Source organism: Nanorana parkeri, unplaced genomic scaffold (genome assembly GCF_000935625.1).
Source record: "Nanorana parkeri isolate BGI_ZX_2015 unplaced genomic scaffold, ASM93562v1 scaffold264, whole genome shotgun sequence".
Lineage (NCBI taxonomy): Eukaryota > Metazoa > Chordata > Amphibia > Anura > Dicroglossidae > Nanorana > Nanorana parkeri.
The window spans coordinates 277,224-303,246 of NW_017306532.1; the positions used below are offsets into that span (position 1 = coordinate 277,224).

Here is a 26,023-nt window from a genome sequence, read left to right on the forward strand (position 1 = left end):
AGCATTAGCTTATCCCTCACTCCTTCAGACTTCCTCCTGGTCCCTTGGAGCCTGTTTTCAGGCACTCTGATGTCATCAGATGAAATGCAGGACCAGTAATCCTACATTGCGAGTGAGGAGGCCCTCTCAGAACCTGGAACATTGGAGAGGAAGCTGCTGGGATAGTGTGCTGGGATAGTGTGGAATAAGGTGAGTTAAACTGCTTACTAGATTTAAACAAGCATTGAACCCTTGCAGTGCTGGGGGAACTCCACTGCAAGAATAACTAACATTTCTCCAGAGTTCAACGTCAAGGGCGCAATCTCCTCGGTGGTCATCATCATACTTCACATGATTGACCTAAAAAAAGTATGTTCAAGGAAAGCTGAGAACTCATATCTCCCAAGAAGATGTTCCTGAACTGTGCAGGAGCACATTCACGGTTGGTGTGAGATGCTCAGCTTTGCCCTGGATCCATGAGAAGGCCAAGTGACACCTTCCCCTAGGCGAGGCCAACAGAAGCCAGGGTCTAAGGTAAGTATTTTTTGCATTCTTCTTCGTGGCTTTCTCTTATGGTGTTTTTTTATTTAGAGGGTGGGGGTTCCAAGACGAAGATCCTTTGCATTTTCATGTGCGGCTCACTTTAATGGTCTGGTCATATTAAGTGCTGAACTGTGCCATAGTTTACAATTGGTTGTCCCAAATTATATAGCATTACAGGGCTGACTATTGATCCCATGTCTGCAGACTTAACAGGATTGAAATGCCGTTATGGTTTCAGACACTGTGGATTTTCAGGCACTCTTTCATGAGACACTCTTGTGTCAGAGCTGTAGAGCTGAAGCTTTAATCATGCACAGGTAATTTACTATTACTAGCCCACTTAAACTCCAGTGGTTTCCTCCTGCATTCAGGTCTGTTTGCAAAGCTGATTTTGTTTGTAAACCAGTAGAAGCCATTTGCTGCCGTGCGTAGTTTGGAGATCAAATGGAAGGGCACGGTGCTCATTGCTGGCTGCTTGTTTGAAGATGAATGTTGTTACAGCCTAAGGTCACAGAAAGAGGCTTGGCAATGATGGTACGGTTTGTAGATTTTCTTTAGAAATTGCATTTTGCACAAGAGTTTGCAAATCATAATCTTTAATAAACCAGCTGCTTTTCTTGTCCTTATACTATAATGGTAATAAGCTGAGGAGACTTTGTAAGGGGTGGCTGTCAATGTTTGCATACTAGGTACATCTTATTTTCAAATCCCAATCTAAAATATCTGCGCGCAATTGTTTTTTTTTTTTACATACTGGCATCTTCCTCCAAGAATACATTATTATAATGTTACTAAATGTAGATCAGTCCTGGATCTCTAGGCCTGGTTCACACCTAGACGATTTACCACGCAAAACAGAGATTTACATTCAAGTCAATGGAGACTGTTCACACCTTTTGCGTTGCTGTCACGCAGAAAGATGCAGGAGATATTTTGAGGTGGATGCCGCGCGATTTTGGTCCCATAGACTTCTCTATGCATTGAAATGGTTTTCAAAGCAAGATCTCATAAAAAAAACCCTGTGCGACAGACAAGCGAAAACAGCTCAGTCGTCTAGGTGTGAACCAGGCCTTACATGTCTCTCTAGTCTCTACCTGTCATCCTTAAAGCCTATCTCTGAGCAAACAAAAAAGGACCCTTGCAGTGGGGCTGCCTGCACATTGCAAGGATTAAAGAAGAACTATGAGGTGAGTGAACATCACTCCTCCTCATAGTTCGAGCCGACGTGTGACAATGAAACTGTCACAGGTCGGCTCAATAGATCGGGAAGTGAGCGAACACATACCGTCGCTCACTCACTTCTTGATCATCACCCTGCAGAGAGCAGTGACTGTCAGTCACCGCTCCCCTCTCCGATCCTCCAACGCCGAGTGGAGGAATGGATGGGAGAGGGGGTGGGCACAGCTGGCTCTGCCTCTAGATAGGCGGAGCCAGTTGTCATTCACCCAGCTGGGTGGATCTTGACAGCATTGTCGGTATCCGTCCCGGATGCGGTTGTCTCAGTATACTGCGAGCTGTAGCTTGCCATATACTGAGCTTTGGGTCACGGGAGGAGGCCATTATATGTCCTCCCGTGACCCTTAAGAGAACTATGGGGGAAAACACTTACCCCATAGTTCTCTTTTAAGTCTCGGTTGGTAAAAAAGCGTATATCAACGCACATCAACTGAGGTGTGCTAAAAGCAAGTGGTGGGAATCCAGCCTTAATCAGAGAGAAACCTTTGCATATGTCTTTTTATTATGGAGAAGAATATTTCATTGGTTGAATGAGAAAGGTGCCAAAACAAGAAAAGATTCAAAGCAATCTCATTTTCTAGTCTAGGTAATGGCAGTGAAAGTATAACAGTTCTGTGTAGCTGTTGGAAACAGAATATTTATAATTATAGATATTATATAACTAATGGAGATAAAATGGTGCTGTAATAGTAATGCTGTGTTTGTTATACATATCTGCAATGATGGAGTTGTGACATAAGGTAACATTGATAAGAGACTGAGCTGTAGGTGTATGACAGCTATGATGAAATGATGAGGTAGGGACTCGGCAATTATGATGTGTAAGTATAATGTGTAGAAAAGACAACTGTGATGAAAATGAGGTATAGAGAACTGCACTAGTGTGTGTTCAACCATTAAATATTTATTTGATAATGTAATATAAAATTACCCTTTTGCTGTAGATCCATTAAAACGGGAAAAGAGATATTGAGGAAAGGAAAGTAGAAATGCCAATAGCAGCCAGTCAGGTTTCACCACTCATTCCGCACAAATATTAGGCAATATTTTTGCTATTTTCTTAATTAGTTCTCTGCAGATTTTATGACTAAAGCATGTGTGTCAGTAACTATTATTTTTCTGGTTTATTCATTAAGTCCAAGGTATGCTTATCCATAATACCCCTGTATTCTGTGTGTATTGCGCAGAATTAAACACTAAAAAAGTCACGTTAGGGAAAAATACTGTTTCCTTACACCTCAGCCTTTTCCTGAAGCTCCTAAGCATGAGTGGCATCATGGGCCTCCCAGCGAGACCCTGGGAAAACTGAGGATCCAAAGTTTCTCACATGCTGGAGCATTGTATTGCTTGATTTGGAATCTTTAGAATTCCCTGGATCTCGTTTGAAGGCTGTGACTAGGGATGAGCTTGGGTTCGGACCGAAACTGAGCTCATCTGAACCTAGCAGGAAGCCCAATCACCAGTGGCTGGGGCATTCCATGCCCCACAGCTCCATGTAAACAAAGGGGATGTTTGACCTTATATAGCCACATTGTCATAGTAGATCAATGTCATTGACCAAGTCTGAATTCGAACTCATCCCTACTGGTGACACCACCTTTGCCTAGGCACCACTAATGTGAGTGATTGTAAGATAAGCATATTTTTAACTTTATTTCTAACGTGTGTGTGTTTTATTGCTTAATTCAACGGAGTGTGGATAAGTGTGCCTTGCATTTTGATATAAAGCACCATAATAAATACAGAACCAGTGCTTCAACCAATGTACTGTCTGTGATAACATTTGTGCAGCAGAGAACTGTTCCAATGTACTTTTCTTTTATTTCCTGTAGGTCAATGAGGTTTGCTCGCCCACAAAATCATCTGCACCTTTCTCTCCTGAGAGCTGGTATAGAAAAGCCTATGAGGAGTCTCGAGCTGGTAGTAGGCCTGCTCCGGAAGGTGCAGGATCCATACCGGGTTCATCTGGTACTCCTTCCCCTGGCTCTGGAACCTCCTCCCCTGGCTCTTTCTCTGGGTCGCCTGGACCTGCATCCCCTGGAATTGGAAACAGCTCTCCAGGATCACTAGGTGGATCTCCAGGATTTGGCACAGGATCTCCTGGCTCTGGTAGTGGTGGAGGATCTTCTCCGGGGTCTGACAGAGGTGTATGGTGTGAGAATTGCAATGCACGTTTAGTAGAGCTGAAGAGGCAGGCTCTGAAACTGCTGCTGCCAGGACCTCATTCCAGTAAGGTAAGATTATGGACTTAGGTGAAGATATTGTTGTCTTATGCATTTTAAAAATGACCAATGACAGTTAGAGAAACAAAAATGGAACAAAAGTGAAGGAATTTTCATAGAGCAACCTATTAGGTTTCATCTTTTCAAGGAAGGAATATAATTGGTCATAAGCAACAATTCAACTTATGTTCCAGGTGGTTCTGCAGCAGTGTTTAAAATGGGCCCCAGAAAATTGGTAATGTTAAAATTCAGGGCTCAAAGTTAGAAGCTGGATGAGTGCAAAATACCCAGTGAATAACAGTGTTGAGTTTGTGACGCTGGTTTGACACGATCAGTTGATTTTCCTCCATACAAAGCTTGCGGCTAAGTAGAACGATGGTGGAAATTAAGAAAAATAATGGGCTGAGAATTTTCCAACCCGGCTCAGTAGATTTTTCAATTGACTTTTGGCAAGCCTGGAGGTGCCAACAAGGCCACCCAAAGCTCAAATTTGAGGTGATTCAGCAGGAATCGGGTGACATTCGAGACATGTATGGTTAGCATAAGAAAATACACTACCTTTCCCAAAAAAAGTAGATGGACTGCCTTTAGATTTGATTACGGCGCACATTCACCATGGCATTGTTTTGATAAGCTTATGCAATGTCACAACATTTATTTCTGTGCAGAGTTGCATTCATTTTTCACCAAGATCTTGTAGTAATGTTCGGAGAGTCAGACCACTAAGTAAAGTGTTCTCCAGCCCTTCCCAAAGATTGTCAATGGGGTTAAGGTCTGGACAATCCATGTGTGAAAATGATGTCTCATGCTCCCTGAGCCACTCTCTCACCTCCTGGCATTGTCATCTTGGAATACGCCTGTGCCATCAGGGAAGAAAAAATCAATTGATGGAAAAACCTGGTCATTTAGTATATTCAGGTAGGCAGCTGAGCTCATATTTTGGGGATATAACATTGCTGAACCTGGACCTATTATCCAATGGAAGGCTCTGTCCTATTTGCTCAGCTAAATTCATGTGGTGACTTTGGACAATGTACTTGCTCTTTTCTGCAGCAGACAGATGACATTATTTCAGACGAGGGAAATTCGGTTCAGTCAAGGGCTGCTTTTTAATAATAAAAGGTACAATCAAAAAAAAAAAGTCACTGTTGCTGTATATTGTGACATGCCAAGAATTTATTCATGCAGACTTCCTGAAAGATCTACTTCAGAAGTCTTGAAATGCTTTATGGAAAATCAGAAGCCCTGTTGATGAGACATTTGTATCACCAAAGCAGAGAAGACAATTTGGTTTTGGTATAATTTACTGGTGATTTATAGGTAAATAGGAAAACTTGACATATATTGCGCTAGTTCATTGTACATAGGTTACTGTTGGTTGGACCACCATCATCTGGAATTTTTGTAACATTTGTTCAAACTGTGTATCATGCTTACACTATGACACCACGGATCTTCCGAGCTAACATTTCCACTGTCATTCGCTAGTGAGCAAATTGTAAAAGTGACCTTTTCCATGAAACCAGGAATATGAAGTGGTATTGCTAAATGACTTGAACAGTGGTTGTTAGGGAAACCTTACGGTGGGCAGGTGGTGTTTTCAGATCATTTGGTGATTGCAGTAATTGTGCAAAATGAAAATCCCAACCGCAGTCTTGATGTCTCCATGCATGAATTAAGGCTAACAGGCTTGATCTTTGATATCTCGCTGGAAACTTCAATTACCATTCCTTGAAGTTTGTGTCACTAGAAGCCAAGCTTTGATGTCCGTTTGCTTAGAGGAAATGTATTGTAATTGTTTGTATATTTTCTTTATGTTAAAGGACATATACAAAAACAAAATGTAGAACTTAATAAATAAATAAAATTACATCTTATCTCTTTAGTTGGTGAAATATGAAATATCGCATGTAAATATTTCACATTTATTATTTATAGCGAGCAAGTGGTGCACTCAGATTTTCTGTAGCTCTCCACCAAGGTGACTTGCTGCTATGCCATGAATAGTGTTTTTTTGTAAATAAGCCACAATAGTTGGAGATCCTAATATACACACACACAAACATAGCTGAATGACTTCGAGGAGAGACACAACCCTCAGTTTGGTTAAAGAAAAGCAGTCAATAAATAAGCAGGCAGTGCTAAGCTCTCTTGTTAGAAAGCCCAGCATGCTCCCCAAGCATCATGGAAGCACTCTATGAAAAATGTATGCACTAAAGTAGGCTATACACGGTGCAAATTGCGACTGGTTCATCAAGAAATTCGCACACTGAGTGCCCATGTCCGCATTCAATGATCAGCTAAATGAAGGAGCAAGTTGGAAATTTTTGGGCCAAACAGCTTGCAGTCAATCAGCTGCTAGCTTCGTTCGGGTATTCTGACAGTGGCTGGTGGCCACTGTCAGAATACAATGGAAACAGCGGGGGATTTCTCCTTCCACGATCATAAGTGTTGATGGAGGAATATGTGATATTTTCTTTGTTCAGCCCGCAGGTTGAATTAAAAAAATATAACCCGGCTTATGGACACCATGTCCGGACCAGATCGGCTATTCACTTCAGGCTGGTATGGCTGATTTCAACCGTACATCGGCTGAAATCAGCCATACATCGGCTTGCTTAGTGTGGCTTCGGATCAGCCACTTTTTTTCTTTATTTTGACACGAGCGTTGTCAGAATAGAGAAAAAAAAAAAGACGAATTCCCATTCAAAAGTATTGGGAGTTTACTATTGGCTATTTCAATTTGCAATAGCAAATAGTAACCAAGCATTGTACCCCCCCTCTGCTGATGGACCTGATGGGGAACTGAAAAAGAGGGCGGGTACAATGCTAGTTTACTATTGGCTATTGAAATTGAAATAGCCAATAGTAATGTCCCAATGCTTTTGAATGGGAATTTTTCTTTTTTTTTTTTTCTCTATTCTGACATTGCTCGTGTCAGAATAAAGAAAAAAGACACAGCGGGGTTTTTCTGATGCCCACAGGATGTCCTTCCTCAATGTAATGACACTATTCCATTCAGACGTGTGAATGTGCACTTCCTTGTGTTACAACTCTCACAGAGCCTGGCTTCTGAACTACAACTCAACATCTGAACAATGTAACATTATCATTGCTTGCTGGAAGCAATGCACGATGGGATATGTAGTCTTGAGAAATCAAGATTGCATCACATCAAGCAGAAGGGAAAGAGATGCAAAGCACACTGGGATCCAGGACGTTGATGAAAGTGATGGACAGACAAAAGACAACACTCACTATATAAAAGGGATTTTTATCAAGTAAGCTTTGATTGCATTATGAAAAACAACTCTAGTATGTATTCCTATTACAATACTGATGTTATATAGGAGAGTATATGCCGGGACTTTACAACTCTTTAATATGGAGATTGTTCCTAGCAAATGTACATGGACTGTCCTACATACTTTGATCTTTACAGTATAATGAATGTTAAGTAGACCAGACATTTTTAATTTGGCTATGGATTAATTATGTTTGGTGTGCCAGACCACCTCATTGATCTAGCATTGTGTAATCACATTAAAGGATCAATCAACATAACAAAATTTGAAGATCTAAACCAAGTCACTAATACCTCATATAAGCTTTAACCTGTTACTGTAGATTCAAAAGTAATCTTATTAAATCTGCAGATTTTATTATAACAATATCTAGTGATCTGCCATGAAGGGCCTTGTTCAGACACTTCCTGTAATGGGGTGACAACACTCTATCCTGTCTCCTAATGTTTCTCTTGTGTTTTATCCTTGTCACATAGGCTTGCAGTGAAGACTATGGGGCTGATTTAGTAAAAGCAAATAGGCTGGTCACTTTGCAGGGGAATTTTCCCTTACCTTAGTGAATGAGGGGAAGCTCTGCTGACTTCCATCATCCAATCACGTGCGAGCAAAAATACAGTTTTACATTTTTTTTTACTTGCACATGATTGGATATTTTTTGCAAAGTGAATTTTCATCACATTTACTACCAAAATTCCATTTGGAAAGTAAACAGCCTAATTACTAAATTTACCTTTAGTAATTCCCTTTACATATGTCAGCATTCTTTATTCTCCACTCTCCCACGTCCAAACAGACATACTTTTATTAGAAAATAAAAGAAATTCAATAATAAGAATGAGGCTTACTGATAATGGCCAGCATGTCAATCCGCCACCATCCAGGCAAACGAAAATAAAATATTTGATGAACTTGAATTTGATGAACGAATGCTAAAAGTGATGCATCAGTGGAATAAAATCTGCTGATCAATAAAGTTAATTAAGTTATTGAACAGAAATACATGAGGTGCATAGCCCATATAAAAGACATCTTAAAATAAAAAAAAGGAAGACAAATTTATAAGCGTGGACCATTGTACAGAAAATCTTAATACAAAATTGTGATTTTGAGTTAGAGTTTATTTCTACTTTTGCAGTTTAAAATCGGAGAAAGCCCCCCTACATGTTTGTCATGAGTCCCCATTTACACAGAATACCTAAAAATAATACTACTAATAATAATAATAAAACATAATATGTCTTACCCTTTATCTGTCTCTGTGTAGCAGGCCTTTGGATAGACTGCAAGATTCTCTGTACATTTTCAAAGTGTCAGGAAACTCTGTCTGTCCTCATAGAAAAACCATGAACACTCAGCTTCCTCTCACTAACATGATGCTTCTAGATATTTTACCCTTTGTTAGGACAGGCATTGTTTAAAGAGGAACTTCAGGAATCTAAAAAGTTAACCTGTGCAGTGGGGCTACCCCTGCACTGCGTGGGTGAACTGCTCGTTTTGGTGAAGGGGCTCCAATAAAAAAATATCACCTAATACTCAATCCCGCCTGGATTGTGGACCGGTCCCTGCAGCCTGGCGTCCTCACGCCTATGCAAGGTCCGTTCAACGATGATTAGGGCTATGTTTTTACTATAACCCTGATCACTAATGACCAGGGCTAAAAAAATCTGCTTGTCCTCTCGTCACGCCGGAGCCCGACGAGTAGCTTCCTGGCCAGCCCTTGTAATTAAACAGCCGGCCAGGATATTTACATTTAAGAGATCGCCTCTAGAGACGCCCGATCGCTTGTATTAGCTGCGGTTCCCCCACCCCCGCGTCCTCCCCCCGCAGCCGCTTCTGTCACTGCAGTTGCCGGTCCAGAGATCCGCTGTGCCCGGTGTGGCCGGGACCGGCAAGGGTGCTCTGTGACAGGAGATCAAAGGGAGATCAGTACACGATCTCCCTCTGATCTCCTGTCCGTCCCCAAATGCAGGAAGTGATGTATATTACCGCATTCTGCTGCCATTCCCAGCTACAGAAGCTGGGGAGAAGCTGGTGAAGCAGATCTCTGCTTCATCAGCTTCTCTGGGAGTTTCCCCCGCCCCCCACTTACACACGCAAACATGTGTTGGGTGCGCCTACGTTCGAAAACGACGATTGTGCCTATTGTGATGCACATTTACATATTACCGCCGGAGTGCGAGCAATAATTTTATGGCCATTAATCACTGATAACACTAAACTGATGAGCAGTAAAAGCATTTAAAGTGTCGCCTATGGCCAGTTTTTGATATGCCTATGGTAATTTTTTGTGGGCGCGCGCAATTTTAAGGCTTGACATGTTTGGTGTTTATTTACCAAACGTGACCCCGTCTTTTATATTCTACCGAAAATATGGGTAAGAATAAATGTTAGGGAAAACATTTTTTTTCCACGAAATTTACGGTACTGTTTTCATTATATAGTAAAAAATAAACCCCCCACATTGGTGATTAAATACCTCCAAAAGAAAGCTCTATATGTCCCTAAAAAATGTTAACATAAATTGCAAGGCTATAGTCCGGTCTTGCTGACTGGTGACATTTTTGACTGACTGGTGAGACACCCTAACATTTTTCAAGCCCTGCTAATGAAAGAGCAGCCACTTGCCGGGATTGTTCTATATACACTCCAGAGAAAAAAGCTTTCTGCTGTTTGGTTGCCATGTACAAGTATTGTGCTAAATGCATTCTGTTAAATAAATCCCTTTGAAAGTATTTTACTGATAGCTCATCAATGCTTGGTAATGCCACAAGCACCATAGAGTAATAGAAGATGTGCTTGATGTGGGCAGTGACAGTTCTTTATTTGACCCCCAATGAATAAACCCCAACACACTTACAATGTGGTGCTAAGCTAAATGCACTTTTTAAAATATGAATTGAAATGTGTGCAGTAAATAAGATCCTTCGTATAATGTTTTGGTCTTTTAGCACATAACACCACATTACCATAACTAGCATACTTTGTGTGGCTGAATCTCCAGTTAGATGTGTCTCATTGAACATGATGCCATTACTTATTAAAAGTCTAAGCCCAGAAAGGAACAGCTCAGCATGGGGAAAGTCCTTGCAGTTAATGGGTTAATCAGTGGTGTGTGTCGTTTCCATGGTTACAATCTTTATGTTAAAATCCATTTAAAGGGAAACTGCCAGAAAATAAAATGTATGTGTAATGTGCTGTACTCAGCACTGTCACATCATCTGATAGTGCAGTAAATAAATACACTATGCTTATCTGGTGTAAATATAAGCTCAGTCTGAAGGTAGAGAGCTATAAACTGTAATATAAATGAAGAATCATTCCAGAACAAATTACTGGAAGCTTTGGAGATACATAGATTGTCTTCATGCGCAACAAACACAGTCATACGAATATATATATACTGATATATATATATATATACAATGTATATATATATATATATATATATATTCAAAAACAAATAAAAATATATATTTTTTGGTTTTATTTTTACATCGGAAAAGGGTCTACGCCTACATCTGGAAAGGGACATCCACCTAGTTTAAGTATATTTAAAGTGAGGTATGCATTGTTCTTTTCTTTTCGTTCAACCTGCGGTCTGAATGATAAAATAGAACAGATTCCTCCATCAACGCTTACGAGTGTTGACGGGCGAATCCCCTGCTGTTTGCATTGGATAACGACAGCGGTCGGCGGCCGGTGTCAGAATTCCTGTACAGTTTCCCAGGTAATTTTCTAACCGGCTCCAACTAATTTCAGCTGATTGATCAGGAAGCAGCTGAAATTATAACCGTGTGTACCCGACATAAGCATATAATCCTATCACTGTATACAATTTGATTGTAAACTAAGCCTGTTTAAGAAATAACCACTGAACTCAGCAGCCTACATGTGTCTACACATAGCCATCTGTTTTCTTATGTCCTGGTGACATTCAGTTCCTTAAACTAAGTATACACTGTTGGATTTTTTTTTTCGATCAGCTGTCGGGCTGAACAGTGTGAATGGAGTAATCTCTCGCTGTGGCTATTGAATTTTGACAGTTGGCTTCTCTGGCTGTCAAAAATACCTGAATGGTGTCTGCATCTGATTGGCTGAAGACATTTTTTGGTTGACAGCTTTTCACTCGGTTCTATTGATTTTTGGGCGGTAGCCAGCAGACCAATTTTGGCTGGTTCATCATGAACTGGCTGAAATTTGCTCAGCTTATAGCTAGCTTAAGAGCACTGTATACACGCACCTATTTTTTGGATCAGAAAGCTCTTTCGCACCTTCTGCAGTAGTATTGAGGGATCTGGAGGGAAGGTATGGAGAAAGCAAAGCTTTAATCCAGTGGCTGATAGACGCCCTGGATTTCCAAGCTCTCAGGGTGCTTTAGAAGTTACATATAGGCATGTGCAGGCATCCAGGTATGCCCAGTGTTAGATGTATTATTTTTGTTTGATTCTAAGAATAAATTTGCTTTAGGTAACTGTATGTTACATGTATACATTTTATTCTTTTACTCATTAGTTTTTTCAAGGATGACTTCACAAGGAAACAACATTTCATTATATAGAGATTACCCATGAGTTATGCCAGATGCATTTACCACGCACCATCTGTGTGTCATGGTGTGTTGTGTTAGTAAAAATACTGTGCAACACACTGTGCCACTCTGAATGGGTCCTTTAGGATATCACACCAGAGAGCACTCCTAGAACTTTGTCTTGGTCATAATATATCTTCTCTGGCTTTATTTTAAAGCCCATTTGAACTTGTATTATTTATATTATTTATTAGTAAAATGCAGCCAAGCTTCATATACAGTAATAAATATGGGGCACCTTTACGTTTTTTACACTGCTAAGCGGTCCGGTGCAGTGCGATGAAAATAGTGCTTGCATCTGTTGTGAACGTACCCTAAAAAAGGAAAGAGAGAAGCTGATTGGCTGCCATGCACAAGCTGCTCCAGATTTTGTCTGCTCCAGTTTTGATAAATTCCCTTCTCTGTGCTGACAGACAGAAGAGTCGGATCATGGTTCTCCCAGGAAGCAGTGGCCCAGATTTCCAGCTGTTCAACACACCTTTGCCCCCAGAACCCTGCTCCAATCAACAGCACTAGAAGGGCTTGTTTAAATTGAAGCTGGCCATACACTACTCGAATTTAGCACAGTGGAAGTTCGAAATTTGCACAGTGGGTGCTGCTGTTGGCACCCTTTCAGCCGCAATCCCTTGATCAGCTGATCGAAGGTGCTGGTTGCAAAAGCTACAAACAAACAGAGCCGGCTCTGATCGGGCTTTCTGTTAGGCCACTGTCAGAATACAAAAGAAACAGTGGGGACTTCTCGATCAACGCTTGTAAAAACATTGATGGAGGAATCTGTTCTATTTTTTTCGTTCAGCCCGCAAAATGAATGAAAAAATAGAACAGTATATTGGCAGTTTTAGTCCCACAACGGTCACCACTTGTTTTTTTTGATGGAGTGGGGAAGTGTTCGATCCTATGTAAGGTTTTTATTGCCGTATTCCTACGTTCTCTACTCCAAATTAAAGAAAGAAACAAAAAAAAAAACAACTTGTGGCTGGAGCTGGGCTTTTATATGCATTGCGTAATCAACAGACAGTCAAGTAAAGATTTTTTTTCCTTTGTTCTGTTTTTCCCAGAGCTGTTCCAGCTTTTACCTCTTCTTCTCTTGATTTACTGCTGACAGGTCACTGCCGTCTAATAGGGAAAGTCAAGTTTAGTTTTTTTTAAACTTGTCTGTGATTATACGTAACAATATGAAGGTTTGTGAATCTCTCTCTGGCTCACTACATCTGAGGAATGCAACACATAATCAGTTTGGAGATACAACTATACTAGACTATGTGGCATAACACAATGTTGGCTGATTTGTATCATATAATGTACAATACGCTGTAAAATCATATGGGGTATGTCACAGTGGACCATAAACTTCAACAGTCTTAGACTCTGGACCCCCAGGCTGCCTCGATTTTAATATTTGAGCTCTGGAGTATTTGGATTTGCCCAATAAAAAGCTGATGCAGTATGTCCATGATAAATCAGACTTAACAAAAAAATAAACAGACACACCTCTGATTTTAATTACATTTAGAAAGATACAAGGAAAAAAGAAGCAATCTACGAGGGTTTGGTTTTGGTTACTAGGCCTCTACCGATATTCCAACAATATTCAGCAGTTTATGGAGATGAGTGTGTAGCACGGGGACCCTAGGGTTAATCTTTTGGTGTTATTATCCACTATAGGATCAGTAGTGTTTAAACAGGGTGTCTGGAATCTTGGCTGGCAGCTTCTACACGCCAAATGATTTCTGCAGTTTCCTACTATGCTGGCAACGGGACTAAATAAATCCGAGATCGAAGAACCATACCGTGATTTAATAGTTGCGATATAATTTTATTCCAGCATAAGTTCACATAGATGACTTTATAAAAGAGCCAACATGTTTCGGGGACCAGAACTTGCCCCTTCAATAGACCCCATTCACAAAAGGGCGACAACGTTGCAGCGCACCTTTTTTTGGTGTTTTTCATGCGTGTTTCAGAGTGTTTTACAGGTGCTTTCTATTCATATGTAATAGCGTTTTCCGCTTGCTTTCAATTGTCCGATGAAAAGCAGTCTCAGCTGCCAAAACACATGCATAAACAGGCAAAAACGCGCTGATCGGCACGTTTCCATTGAAGTCTATGGAACAAAACAAGCTGATAAGTTCCACAAAAGAAACTCAGGGACTATTTCAAACAACAGGCATATTTTTACGTGCGATTCAGCGTGTTTGCGTCAGCGGCCCCCCTAGGAATACATGGGATTTTCATTTTCATGCGTTTCAGCGCAATGCCCTGACGAAATGCCCTGTTGTGAACAGGGCCTAAGGGTTTAACCAATCTAAATGAGATGGCACAGCGTTCATCAGCAGCCTGATCTTGAACTTGAGCTTACATTGGAATAAATATATACCTGGACTATTACCTGATGGTGTGATGCTTCAATCTTGGATTCATTTATTCAGCAGCTTATGCCAGCAGACTTTGCAGTAAGAACCTTTGGCTCCCTGTCTCTACCTGAATGCCATTTGCCAAGAGCAGAGTCATATGACCTTATTCAATTTAAGAATTCTTATACTTAACTGCCTCCGGGCCGGCCGTAGTAAAAAAACGGCCGGCCAGGAGCTCTCTCGATCTGAGCGGGCGTAGACCCTGTTGCTGTGTCAAGATATTCCATAAAAGCCATATCTGTAAAAGATGATTGCACATACTTACCTGTCCTGTCACACATGCTGCTGAACTCTCGAAGTGCTGATTTCCGTGGTCCCCTACAGCTCGCACTGGTTCCTTTTGCTGACCTCTATGTCACTTTTGTTTCCTGTAGCAGATATATAAATTGACCTTTTACAGGTATGGAACATAGGGCCCCTTTAAATGCTGATTCTTATGTGCAGGATCCAAAAAAACAGTCAATCAGAATTCAATTTTCTGAAGTCAGGCCAGTAAAATAGAAGGGATAGGCAACCTCTGCACTCCAGCTGTTGTGGAACTGCAAGTCTCATGAGGCATCGCAAGACTAGGACAGCCACAGGCATTACTCCCAGAGACAGATGCATGGTGAGATTTGTAGTTTCAGCACAGCTGCAATGCTGAAGTTGCCTACCCCTGGTCTATAGCTCAAGTGACTTTGTGGTTTCTGTCATTAGGTCCTGTGCTGGTGTAGCATGGCCAGTTGTTTTTGAAATTGTTTAATCAAGTTAGGCTTTGTAAAGTTAACACAAAGCCCCAAGCTCGCTCCTGTGATGGACTACAATCTCACGTTTAGTTTGCTAACTGGTATTAAGATTGTAGTCCTTCTTTGGAGCGAGCTTGGGGCGGTGACTACTTTACGACACACACAGGGACCATGGGGAGCAAAAGTAGCCACCCTCCAGAAGGAAGGACAGCATCAGCAACAATTCAGCGATGATTTGAGGATCCACAGCTGAGTGATACACAAATAAGATACATTTTTGGTAATATTTAGGGTACTTGAATACATTGCATACTTGAAAAATAAACTCCTGAGTTTAGTGATACTTTAAGCATAATTTGTGTGTGCGTATTTGATCACCTGGGGAAAAAAATGTGAGGAAGGAAATGGCAATGAAAGGGTCAAAGACTACTCTTTTTTGAAGCTATAACCAAGGCTACCTTACTACTTCAATAAGGATAACTGTGGAAACTATGGTATGAAGAATATTTTTCTGGATTGGGGGAGATTTACAGACTGCCCTTTAATAACGCCTTTCTTATCTGCCTTGTATGCTGCACCACACATTAACGTGAGGAATCCACAGCAATAATAGACTCTGCAATATCAGCTGTACTTCTGTGCAGTCAGAGCGCCGCCGAGGGAGTGAAGTGACTGGCAATTATATTGCATCTTGCCGCCTGGGATTTACAACAGGCAATATCCTGAAAACCAGGATAAGACACCCACAGATCAACTGCCGCAGACTATTGTATGAGAAAAGAACAGTGTGCAGCACGTCTGTGTGAATAAATAGCACTAGTTCAAGCTTTCCATGTCTATTTTTATTTTTGTACTTGTACAAAGAGGCCTGGCTATAACTGAAGAGACGACATGAAGCACTGAAAAAAATCACCAGCTGTGAATCCTCTTCAGAAGTGTGCCGTCCTGAAATTGTTTCATGATCTGTATATACAGAAGATTATTAAAACAAATGATGGAATCTTAAAATGTAACTCCACCTTTAAAGTAGTATTAAACTCAATCAAATATCAACGTTATTAGCTGCTTTTAGATTTTTTTAGTACTGTATTATTATTTTATTACAGCTATTTTATATAGTGTTGATAACTTACACGCATCAGTCCCTGCCCTCCAAGAGCTTACAATCTAAGGTCCCCTTTTCACACACATACATGTACAGTATGTAATAGGGGCAATTTAGACAGAAGCCAATTGACCTACCAACAGGTGTTTGGAGTGGGGTAGGAAACCCACATAAGCACAGGGAGGACATGCAAACTCCATGCAAATAGTTTCCTGACCAAAATTCAAACCAGAGACTTCCAGTGCTGGGGCACAAGTGATAACCACTAAGCCACTGTACTGCTCAATTCAGTCCACTGTATAGAACGTGATGACCCACAGGCAATTAGACTGCTGGAGCAGAGGAGGAGTGAAGCTGAAGGGACGGGTCTAAAGGTGCCCACACACCTTGCGATAAATGTACGATAATCGTGGGAAATCCCGCAATCGTACGATTATCGGAAGGCGTGCAACCGTTTCACTGTACGGTCGCACGACTTTTATCTTAGGAACATGTTTGAAAACCTGCCGAGAATCGCGGGTGTGGCATGCTCGTAAGATAAAAGCCGAACACTGCCCGTTTAGCATTGCGGTCATCCGAAGCCAGCCCCTCAGGGGGGCGGGCTTGCTATTATCGCAAGTACGATCTGCCTGTCCAAGATGGGCAGATCGTACGTTTTTTTAATGACCTTACAACCATCGCTTTAAAGGGTTATTAAACCCTCACGTCTTTTTGCATATATCTACTGCTAGCTAGCAATAGATATAGGCAAAAACCATTAAAAAAAATAAAAACCTTTTGAAACAGGTTTAAACTTACCTGTGTCTTCGCTCCCGTCCGAACATCTGAAAATTTCTCAGGCGGCCGCAAAGGATCTTTGGGGCTGGCACATGCGCAGTTCAGATGTTCGGCCGGGAGACAAGGAGAGACACGAGGTAAGTCTATGGAGCAGCGTGCACCCGCACAGACTCCGTGGGATGTCAGAGAAGAGGAGGACAGAGGAGTCAGCGCAGGATCGGAGACCCGCACCAGCGCTGGAGGGACAGCTGAAGAGGACAGTAAGGAAGAAGATGATCGGATTTAGGCCTCATTCACATACAACGCAAGAGCAAAATTGTATATTGCGTATATACGCACATACGCTCGTATACGAGCGAACATGCGTGTGCGCGTAAAATACGCTGCCCGGATGCATCTCGGTTCCATTCTGTTTTTGTGCATTTTTACGCTACGCAAATATACGGCTCCATACTCGGTTATGTGTATGGATCCATTTATTTGCATATGTTGCATATGGTACAATATACGCGCAGTAGTGTGAATGAGGCCTAAGAAGCGTCATTTAAGGTTTACACTAACATTGGGGGGAGGGAAAAAGAAAAATCCTTTAAAGTCACTTTAAGTAATCATTTCTGAAAGCAGTTGAATGATGCTACCATATGACGTTATTTATCTTTTGGGTTTAGTAACAATATACATTTGTAGTGATATCATTATAGCACCCAGAATTTTCACCCATATTTTCGTACTCTATGCTCTTTCTTCTCACTTTTAATCTGGCAGATCGTGGTTTATAAACCATGGAGATGTACTTCTCGTCTTCTTCTTTTGTTCTTCTTCTCCAGTATAGCATTGCTTGCATTGTCATTTTTATTGAGCTCTTGCACACTTGACATTTAATGAAGCAATGCATTTTGCTGAAGGTAAAATGTCTTGTTGCCTGTAGTCAGTATTGAGCTTACACCTGCCATTTCTATTGTCCAGGTTTATAGATACATTAAGAAACCTGACGTTATGGTAACAAGAAACTTTATCCTAAGCACACTTTTCATAAATCAGGCTCTTTATACATATGTCATATTTTCAGCATGTTTAACAAGGCAAACACAGCATAGCATATATCACACCACATAAGAAGTTGAAATGAATAAAATATCAATAAAAATGATTTTAAAAAAGACTGTGAAAATCTGTTTAGGGCAGATTCAGACTTGTGCTACTACTGTACAAATTGTTGGGGTGCCATTCATAATAAACGGCACCGCAGTGCACTGCACATGGAGCCAAGCACAACTGTTGTTTTTTTGCATGTTACCGCAACACAAAAGAGTGAATGGGCCAATGAAGGAGATCTTTTCTGAAATTGTTAAAATGCTCCTGCTTTATACTGCCTGGACTTTAGTTTCCAAGCCATCCTTTTTTATTTTGAGTAGGGACAATGGCAGCAGACATATACTGATCATAAAGGACATGTTTTTCAGTTCAGTTAACAGAATGACAATTGAAATTGGTATGACTGGTAAAGTTACACCCGTCCCTCCCTTCACTATTGGTCACTAAAGCTAGCCATACATATATAACGATTAGGGCTGCAGCCAACTAATTGATTAATCGATACTAGAATAGTTGTCAGCTATTCTGATTATCGACTAGTTGGTTGGATCCCCTAGCTCCCCCCCCACGCAGGAAGGAGGGCACAGCAAGCAGTGGGTGGGTGCAATAGCCAGTCTGCTATTGGCTATTGCAATTTGAAATGGCTAATAGCAGGTTGGCTATTGCACCAGCCCACTACCTGCTGTATTTACATTCTGCTTGCCGACTGCAGAATCTTGCCACTGACAGCTGTCATTCCCTGGCTGAAGCTGTACAAGCGCCATGTTCTTACAATACAATTATTAACCCCTTCGTGACTGACGACGTACAGTGTACGTCGCCAGCATCGGGGCTGTTTAAACAGACTCCCGGCGACTTTTGCCGCTGGGACTCTGTTTAAACTTGTAGAGCCGACTGTCGGCTTTACAACAGAAGCGAAAAAACTATAAAAGATGGGGTGAAAGTCATTTTCGGTCTCGGCCTGAAACATTCTGCTGCAGGAGGTGCGTTGCAGTGCTATTCATTTCAATGGCACCCCAAACAGTGTGATCACACACACTGGAACGCACGGCACCGCTGCGATTGCAAAAAATTGTGCATGCAGTTTTAATCTGAAGTAAACTGTATGTTTGTAACACTGCATTTGTGTATTTCATTTTAAATTAAGGATAGTATTTATACATTTTTTTACATCTGATTAATCGAAGAAATAATCGGCCAACTAATCGATTATGAAAATCATCATTAGTTGCAGCCCTAATAACGGTTTTCTCTTGTCCAGCAAACTGAGATGAATGAGAGAAATCACTGGACTCCCCCATCCATTCTCAACAGAGTGGATTGATAGATCTCCCCTGCTGGTCATTTATTCCGACAGCCGACGTCCACAGCTGTCAGAATACCCAAACAGTGACTACAGCTGATTGGCTGCGGTCACTGGCTGAATTTTTTCCACCAGGCTCCATCAGTTTTTCAAGCAATGTTTGTCAAGCTGGGTTGTGTCGGAAAGGCCACCCAAGGTTTGAATTTTGGCCAATTCACTGGAATCATCTGACATTTGAGCCATGCATGGACAGCTTTTGGTATGACTAGAATGGGAACATGTTTGAGTGCACTTTGAAGTGCTTGCCTCATGTCAGGTTGTGGTTTAGCAGTTTTAACTGCTTGAAGACCAGGTGTTTAGATCCCCTACCTGGCCAAACACAGGTCCACTTGAAGATCCACTCACGCAGCTGCACTCTTCTGCACTGTGCATGAGGGTAAAGTATTGATTCTGTCAAAGAATCATATAAGTGACTAAAGACATTGATCAAATCTGTTCTATTCCATTGAAGATCTATTATGGATGTGTTTTTCCAATGAACCGGCACACTGTAATCTTACATGCAATCATGTTGGTAGAGGCACATTACAGGTACATAGCAACTGTGTACAGATTGAGTGGTGAATTGTTGTCAGAGCACAGTGCAAATGTTTCCTTGTACAGATCAAAATGTTATCAAACGGTAATGTTTACAGTTCTACTTCAAAGGCTACGGTGATTAGTTCATGTTCAGCGTTCCTCTGCAGGTATGATGGCCAGGCCAAGTTAACTGTTTACAGGCTGATAGTAAATGTAGATGGAAAGAAGAGGGAATGGGAGCTGATGGCCGATACTGTCAGCACTTCTTGTCTTGGGCAAACAGTAGTCCAACTTGCCCCATTTGACTGTTCCCTAGATAGCAAGGCTAAAGACATGAGGGGATTGTCATCTCATGCCTATGGGTACCTCAAATATGCCCATAGACAGTTGGATGTGCAGTCACAACTAAACACAATCTACAATTCTAACCCGACAAGGCATGGACTCCACTAGATCTCTGAAGGTATACTGTGGTATCTGGCACCAAGCCATTTGATCTACAGTAGCTCTTCTATTGGATCGAACTACATGAGCCAGCCTTCGGTCCCCACGTGCATCATTGAGCCTTGGCCACCCATGTCGCTGGTTCAGTGATTTTCGTTCCTTGGACCACATTTTTCGTAGGCCCTGACCACTGCAAACTGGGACCATCCCACAAGTGCTGCAGTTTTGAAGTTGCTCTGACCCAGTTGTCTAGCCATCATATTTTGGCACTTGTCAAATTGCTCAAATCCTTACGTTTGCCCATTTTTTTCTGTTTCCTACACATCAACTTCAGGGACAAAATGTTCACTTGCTGCCTAATATATCTCGCCCACTCCCAGGTGCCATTATAGCCAGATAATCAATGTTATTCACTTCACCTCTCAGTGGTCATAATGGTATGGCTGATCAGTGTATAGGACTCCATAAGCTTGCAAGGGGGGGGGGGGGCAGCTTCTGTCAGTGCAGAGGCTAGAAGGAACATGGATCGACATTACCAATGCTGTTTATCGTGAGCTAGAAGAGTAACAATCAGGAAAACCTTTTATAATCAGCCTTATTGATGTCGCCCTTTCTCCCAGGAGCTTTTGACCAGCAAGCGTCTGCCTACCACAGAGCTGGACAAATTAATATGTAATTCAGGAGCCAGTCTGTGCAATCCAGGAGCCAGCATATGGATATACTTAAATAGCCTTATAAGATATTTTGGGGGTAAAATCTGGCCATGTTTCTACACAAAGTGCAGATATACTGTATATTAATGTAACCTACGCCATGTAGAAACACTCTTTAAAATGTACTGCATGTAAATGTGTCCATAGATGTTGCAAGCATTGTGCAATTTGAGATATAACTAGTTGCAGTGCAAGTAAACATATAGCTGAAACCAGAGTCACACAGTCCTCCATAAAGAATCTTGGACATCCTAGGTACCCAAATCACTCTCCAGTTGGAAAAAAAAGAATATATATATATATATATATATATTTCAGCATGGGTGTATATCTGTGTTATGAATTAATATATTCCTAATGCAAAACCCGATACATTATTATAGCAATGCATACAAAATATTGTACTCTGACGTAAAATACACCAGCAAAATAAGGCTATTCCTTGAAGAGTTTGCTCCTGGTCCTCTATTTGTGGAGGATGGGAGGCCAGTGTGAAGATACACAAAAAGGAAATTGGATTCTTTTTGTTACATTTGAATAGCAACATATTATTTTGCTCCACTGTATTTGTCTATATTCATTCTATATAATTTCTCCCACCACCTGCAGGAGCTGATATTCTAGAATGGATTATCACATTATTGTTTTTCATTAGGCTGCACACACAGCATTGTAGAATAACATCACCCAAATAGCAGCGGCCAAGAGAGGGAGTCTGTAAGCTCTAAAATGGAAATACAATGCTGGTGCATTTATTTCCACCCAGACTTTTGTGAATAACACTGGCCAGCAAGTGCTGAGCCTCGATTCACTGTGCAAACATTTCCAGCGTCTAATCATTTCTCCCTGACTCATTGTAATACAGATAGGATTACTGTATTAGAAATGTGATTTTAAATTGCCTGGGGCAGTAATTTGTCAGCATTTGGGAGGATTAGCTGCCTCATAGCTTGTCCTATAAAAACTGTTAAAGCAGCACCATGGGTCAACATATCAGATGTTCTGCATAACTTACCTACAAGCCTTTGCTGGGCAACAGATGGAGCTGATGGAAGAAATAATGCGGTGAACAGCCACAGTTGCAGTACCCATAATTATGTAAAAATATATAACTCTTCAATTTTAGATGCCTTGGGGGAAATTGTCATGGCAGTGAGTAACAGAAGTCAGCAGAAACACCCACTTGATGCTTGTGAGGGAAATTGCAATCAAAAGATTGTTGCCTTTATAGCCCATCACGATTGTTTTCCCTGAAATTATGGTGGAGCTTCGGGCTCTTAGCTTCTCTCCCCCTTTTCCCCTCTACAGACTTTAAAATACACACTCCATTTATCTGGATGTGCATGTTAATGGAAAGATTATATAGAAACAAATGTTGGAGTTGCATGAACCGTACATACCCAATTGCCAGCTATTGTCTATAGTCAGCCTCAATGCTGAAATCCAAGCATGTAGTTCCACATTCAGATCCTCATCCTCCACTGCTCAACAGCACAGCTTGGTTAAAGTAGTATTTTTTTCGAAATTCAATCCATATAAAGTAAATATACAGTCACCATGATACTTCCCTGAATTTCCTGTCCAGTACAAAATTACAAGGGACAGCACTGTCTCCAGCTGCAGTCCATCTACTAGCTCAGAGAAGGGAGGAGAGAGGGAGGAAGGAGCAAAAGATTGGCTTGCCTTGTGCTGCACACACACAGCTTACTAGCACACACATGTGTGACCCCATAGGACCCTACAAGGGAAAGGAGCCTAAAATAGGATAACAGGACCAGTGCTTTGGGGGCAGCTGATTCTGCAGGAAGAAAACTTTTAAACATCAAGGAGCAGCTTGAAAAACCTGACTTTAATATTCCCCCCTCCCCAATTTCTGATTGGACAATAAAAGAGCTGCATTAGACTGGTTAGGTCATCTCTCTACTCTTTCCACCTGACAGCATATATACAGACAATACCTTCACACTGCAGTGGAGTCAGATTAGTTTCTAGTGCTGGATCTCCTCTGTGCTGTGCAGATGATTACAGGAGGCTGATATCAAGAAAATGCAGTTATATAACAGCATTAGCTAAAGGTTAGTTTAAGTGCAGCTCATAAACAATTGAAAGGGAGGCACAGTAATTACCCATAAAAACCTGTAAAATCTCAGCTGTCATTTTTTCTCGAAAGTTAGAGTAATAAAAAAAAATGGAATTGCTTGAATTGGTAACCTGCTGTCAAAAAATATTGCTGGGGGATGACAGGTTGCTATTGGCAACACAAGGAATAGTTTTGAAACCTTTTATCTTGAACAGTTGATTTTGCATACAAAATGAAACCACAAGTTGTGGACGATTTCCAAAGCCAACATACAGTATGCCTTTATAGGTCTTTAAGAATTGAAGAAATCTTTACATTTCTTGTCTTGCTATATATACCTTTGCCCCTACTTTTGCAAAGCTTGCTGTGACAATATCAGTGGCTTTATATAGTATGTATATATAATTATATTTGTATTTTATATATTTTTATATTTACTTTTTTTATGTATTTTACAGTGTTTATCTAAGGAGGTTTATGACCTCATAAACTCTAGTCACGCACCATGACCTCGCTCTAGCAATAGGCAGAAATATATATCACCTAGGCTGGTGCTGTAATTGAAAATGGGCTTTTCATTTGGTTGGTAGCTAAAAGAAATTGTAAATCTTTACAATGTGCATCTCAGTTCTTTAACATAGATATTTAAAGGAATTACTTTATGAATTATTTCCACGCCTAGCTGAAATTAGAATAATGTTTTACTGCAATTATTGTAAATGTCTTTGCATTGTGTACATTTCTTTCAGATTTTACAAAGCTGAATTTAGAAGTTTGGTACAAATAAGTATACTTTATGCAATATACAGTGTATATATCTATATATATGTATAGATATATACACTGAGTGGCCAGTTTATTATATACACATATATATATATAAATATACATCTTTCAATACATTCTTTTGTATGTCTTGCAATAACAACTAAAAACATAGTATAAGCCCCTATTCCCATTTATGCATTTTGGTTAATTTAAAAAAAAATTGTACTTGCTTCATCTTTTCTGCAAATTACACCTTCCATGTGATATGGTAATGCATATATAACGTAAAAAGCCCACCTAAAAGGATACCTGACCTAAAACACACAGATGGGAGTATAGCCTGACAATATGAAGCAAAGCCAAGCCACAACATATGTCAAGTATGGTAAAAGTAAATATGTGCACTCAGGTTATTCGGTCAGGTAAAAGTCCTCTGGAAGAAGTTAGGTTCTGGCAAGTTTTAATACATTTGTCATCTGCATTTTTTTTTAAATTTAGCTGTCACTGCTAGCTCCGCCCAATCGTTTTCTACTTTTTTTTTTTTTACAGTTTTTCTATTCTGCTCGGTACCACAGAAGTACCGAGCAGAATAGCCTGGGGGGAGGGTTAGGGAGCCATCCCTGGAGTTCAGCATTAGAATCCAGAACATGATTATATGTACATTCTACTCTAAAGAATCTGTTAATAAGTCTGGCCAACAAAATGTAGCCATTTAAGTCTTGCTAGGAATAGTAGTAGACAGTTTCTACTATTCTTTCTACTCACCTGAAACCCCTCTTTCAGCCTGGATCTGGTGTGGAGATTGAATGGCTTAGGCTCTGTTCATACCTAGGCGTATGGAATATGCGCGTTTGTCGTGCGTTCCGTGACGCGCGTTTCCGAGGGCCACTTGGCTGTATCCCAATGGAAACGCGCGACAAAAACGCAGCAAAGAAGCTCAGGCTCTGTTCACACCTAGGCGTATCGAATATGCATGTTTGTCGCACGCTCCGTGACGCGCGTTTATACCACGATTCGCGGTAAAAAAACGCGCGACAAACGCGCATTTCCAAGGGCTACTTGGCTGTATCCCAATGGACACGCGCAACAAAAACGCAGCAAAGAAGCTCATGTACCTTTTCAGGCGTAGGCCGTTTTGTAGTGCGTTCAGACGGGCTGAAATACGGCAAGGTGTGAACCATACCCATAGAAAACAATGGGATTTTCATGTTTGAGCGTTTTGTAGAGCGTTCGTAGAGCGTTGAACGCGCTACAAAACGCACAGGTGTGAACAAGGCCTCATGTACCTTTTCAGGCGTAGGCCGTTTTGTAGTGCGTTCAGACGGGCTGAAATACGGCAAGGTGTGAACCATACCCATAGAAAACAATGGGATTTTCATGTTTGAGCGTTTTGTAGAGCGTTCGTAGAGCGTTGAACGCGCTACAAAACGTACAGGTGTGAACCAGGCCTTAAGGGATGGAGGGAGAAAACACTAATAGCAAAAAGAAACTAATTAAGCTATAGAATAGTTTCCAGGAATATTTATCACAACCCATACAGCCAGCTGAGGGTGTTTGCATGTCATTTTGCATGTTTATTTTCACTTGGGTAGAAAAAACAATATATTTTTTTTAAATCTTTGATTTTCACCCCCCAAAAAAGGAGGTTAATAAAATGTTAATATTGAAACGTTTTATTCATGAAACTGGATTTGAACATCCAATGAATGCACTGCTTCCGGTAATTATAGTGGTAGACCCAAAAATTCAGGAGACTACTAGATTTGAAGCATAACGACACCACAGTGTTTGTAAATCTCTCATTCAAAATTGAGTATATTGTTAAAAGGATAACTAAACCCATGTAGTTATCTCAACACCTAAAAAGCTCCGTTCACAGCGCTGCACAGCAAAGGTAGAAATTTCATGCATACATACACATACTAGGGCCAACTTAGACAGGGGCCAGTTAACCTACCAGCATATCTTTGGAGTGTGGGAGGAAACTGCAGTACCCGGAGGGAACCCACACATGCACAGGGAGACCATGGAAGCTCCATGGTGGTAGTGTCCTAGTTACTTATTAAGGTTTCATTTAAAATTTCATTTGGAAGTTTACCCTAAGAATGCATGTGTCTGTCACAATTCAGTGTCTAAACAATTTTCAA

The 26,023-nt window shown here is 40.9% G+C and overlaps 1 protein-coding gene across 1 annotated transcript in view; it reads left to right on the top strand.

Annotated features, from left to right (window-relative positions):
* KIF26B (kinesin family member 26B) overlaps nucleotides 1–26,023 on the top strand; it is a 326,683-nt gene that overhangs the window by 8,175 nt on the left and 292,485 nt on the right. The window contains exon 2 of the mRNA XM_018557066.1: nucleotides 3,591–3,992. Within this exon, the coding sequence (XP_018412568.1) occupies nucleotides 3,591–3,992 (402 nt within the window). The remainder of the gene's footprint in view (nucleotides 1–3,590; nucleotides 3,993–26,023) is intronic.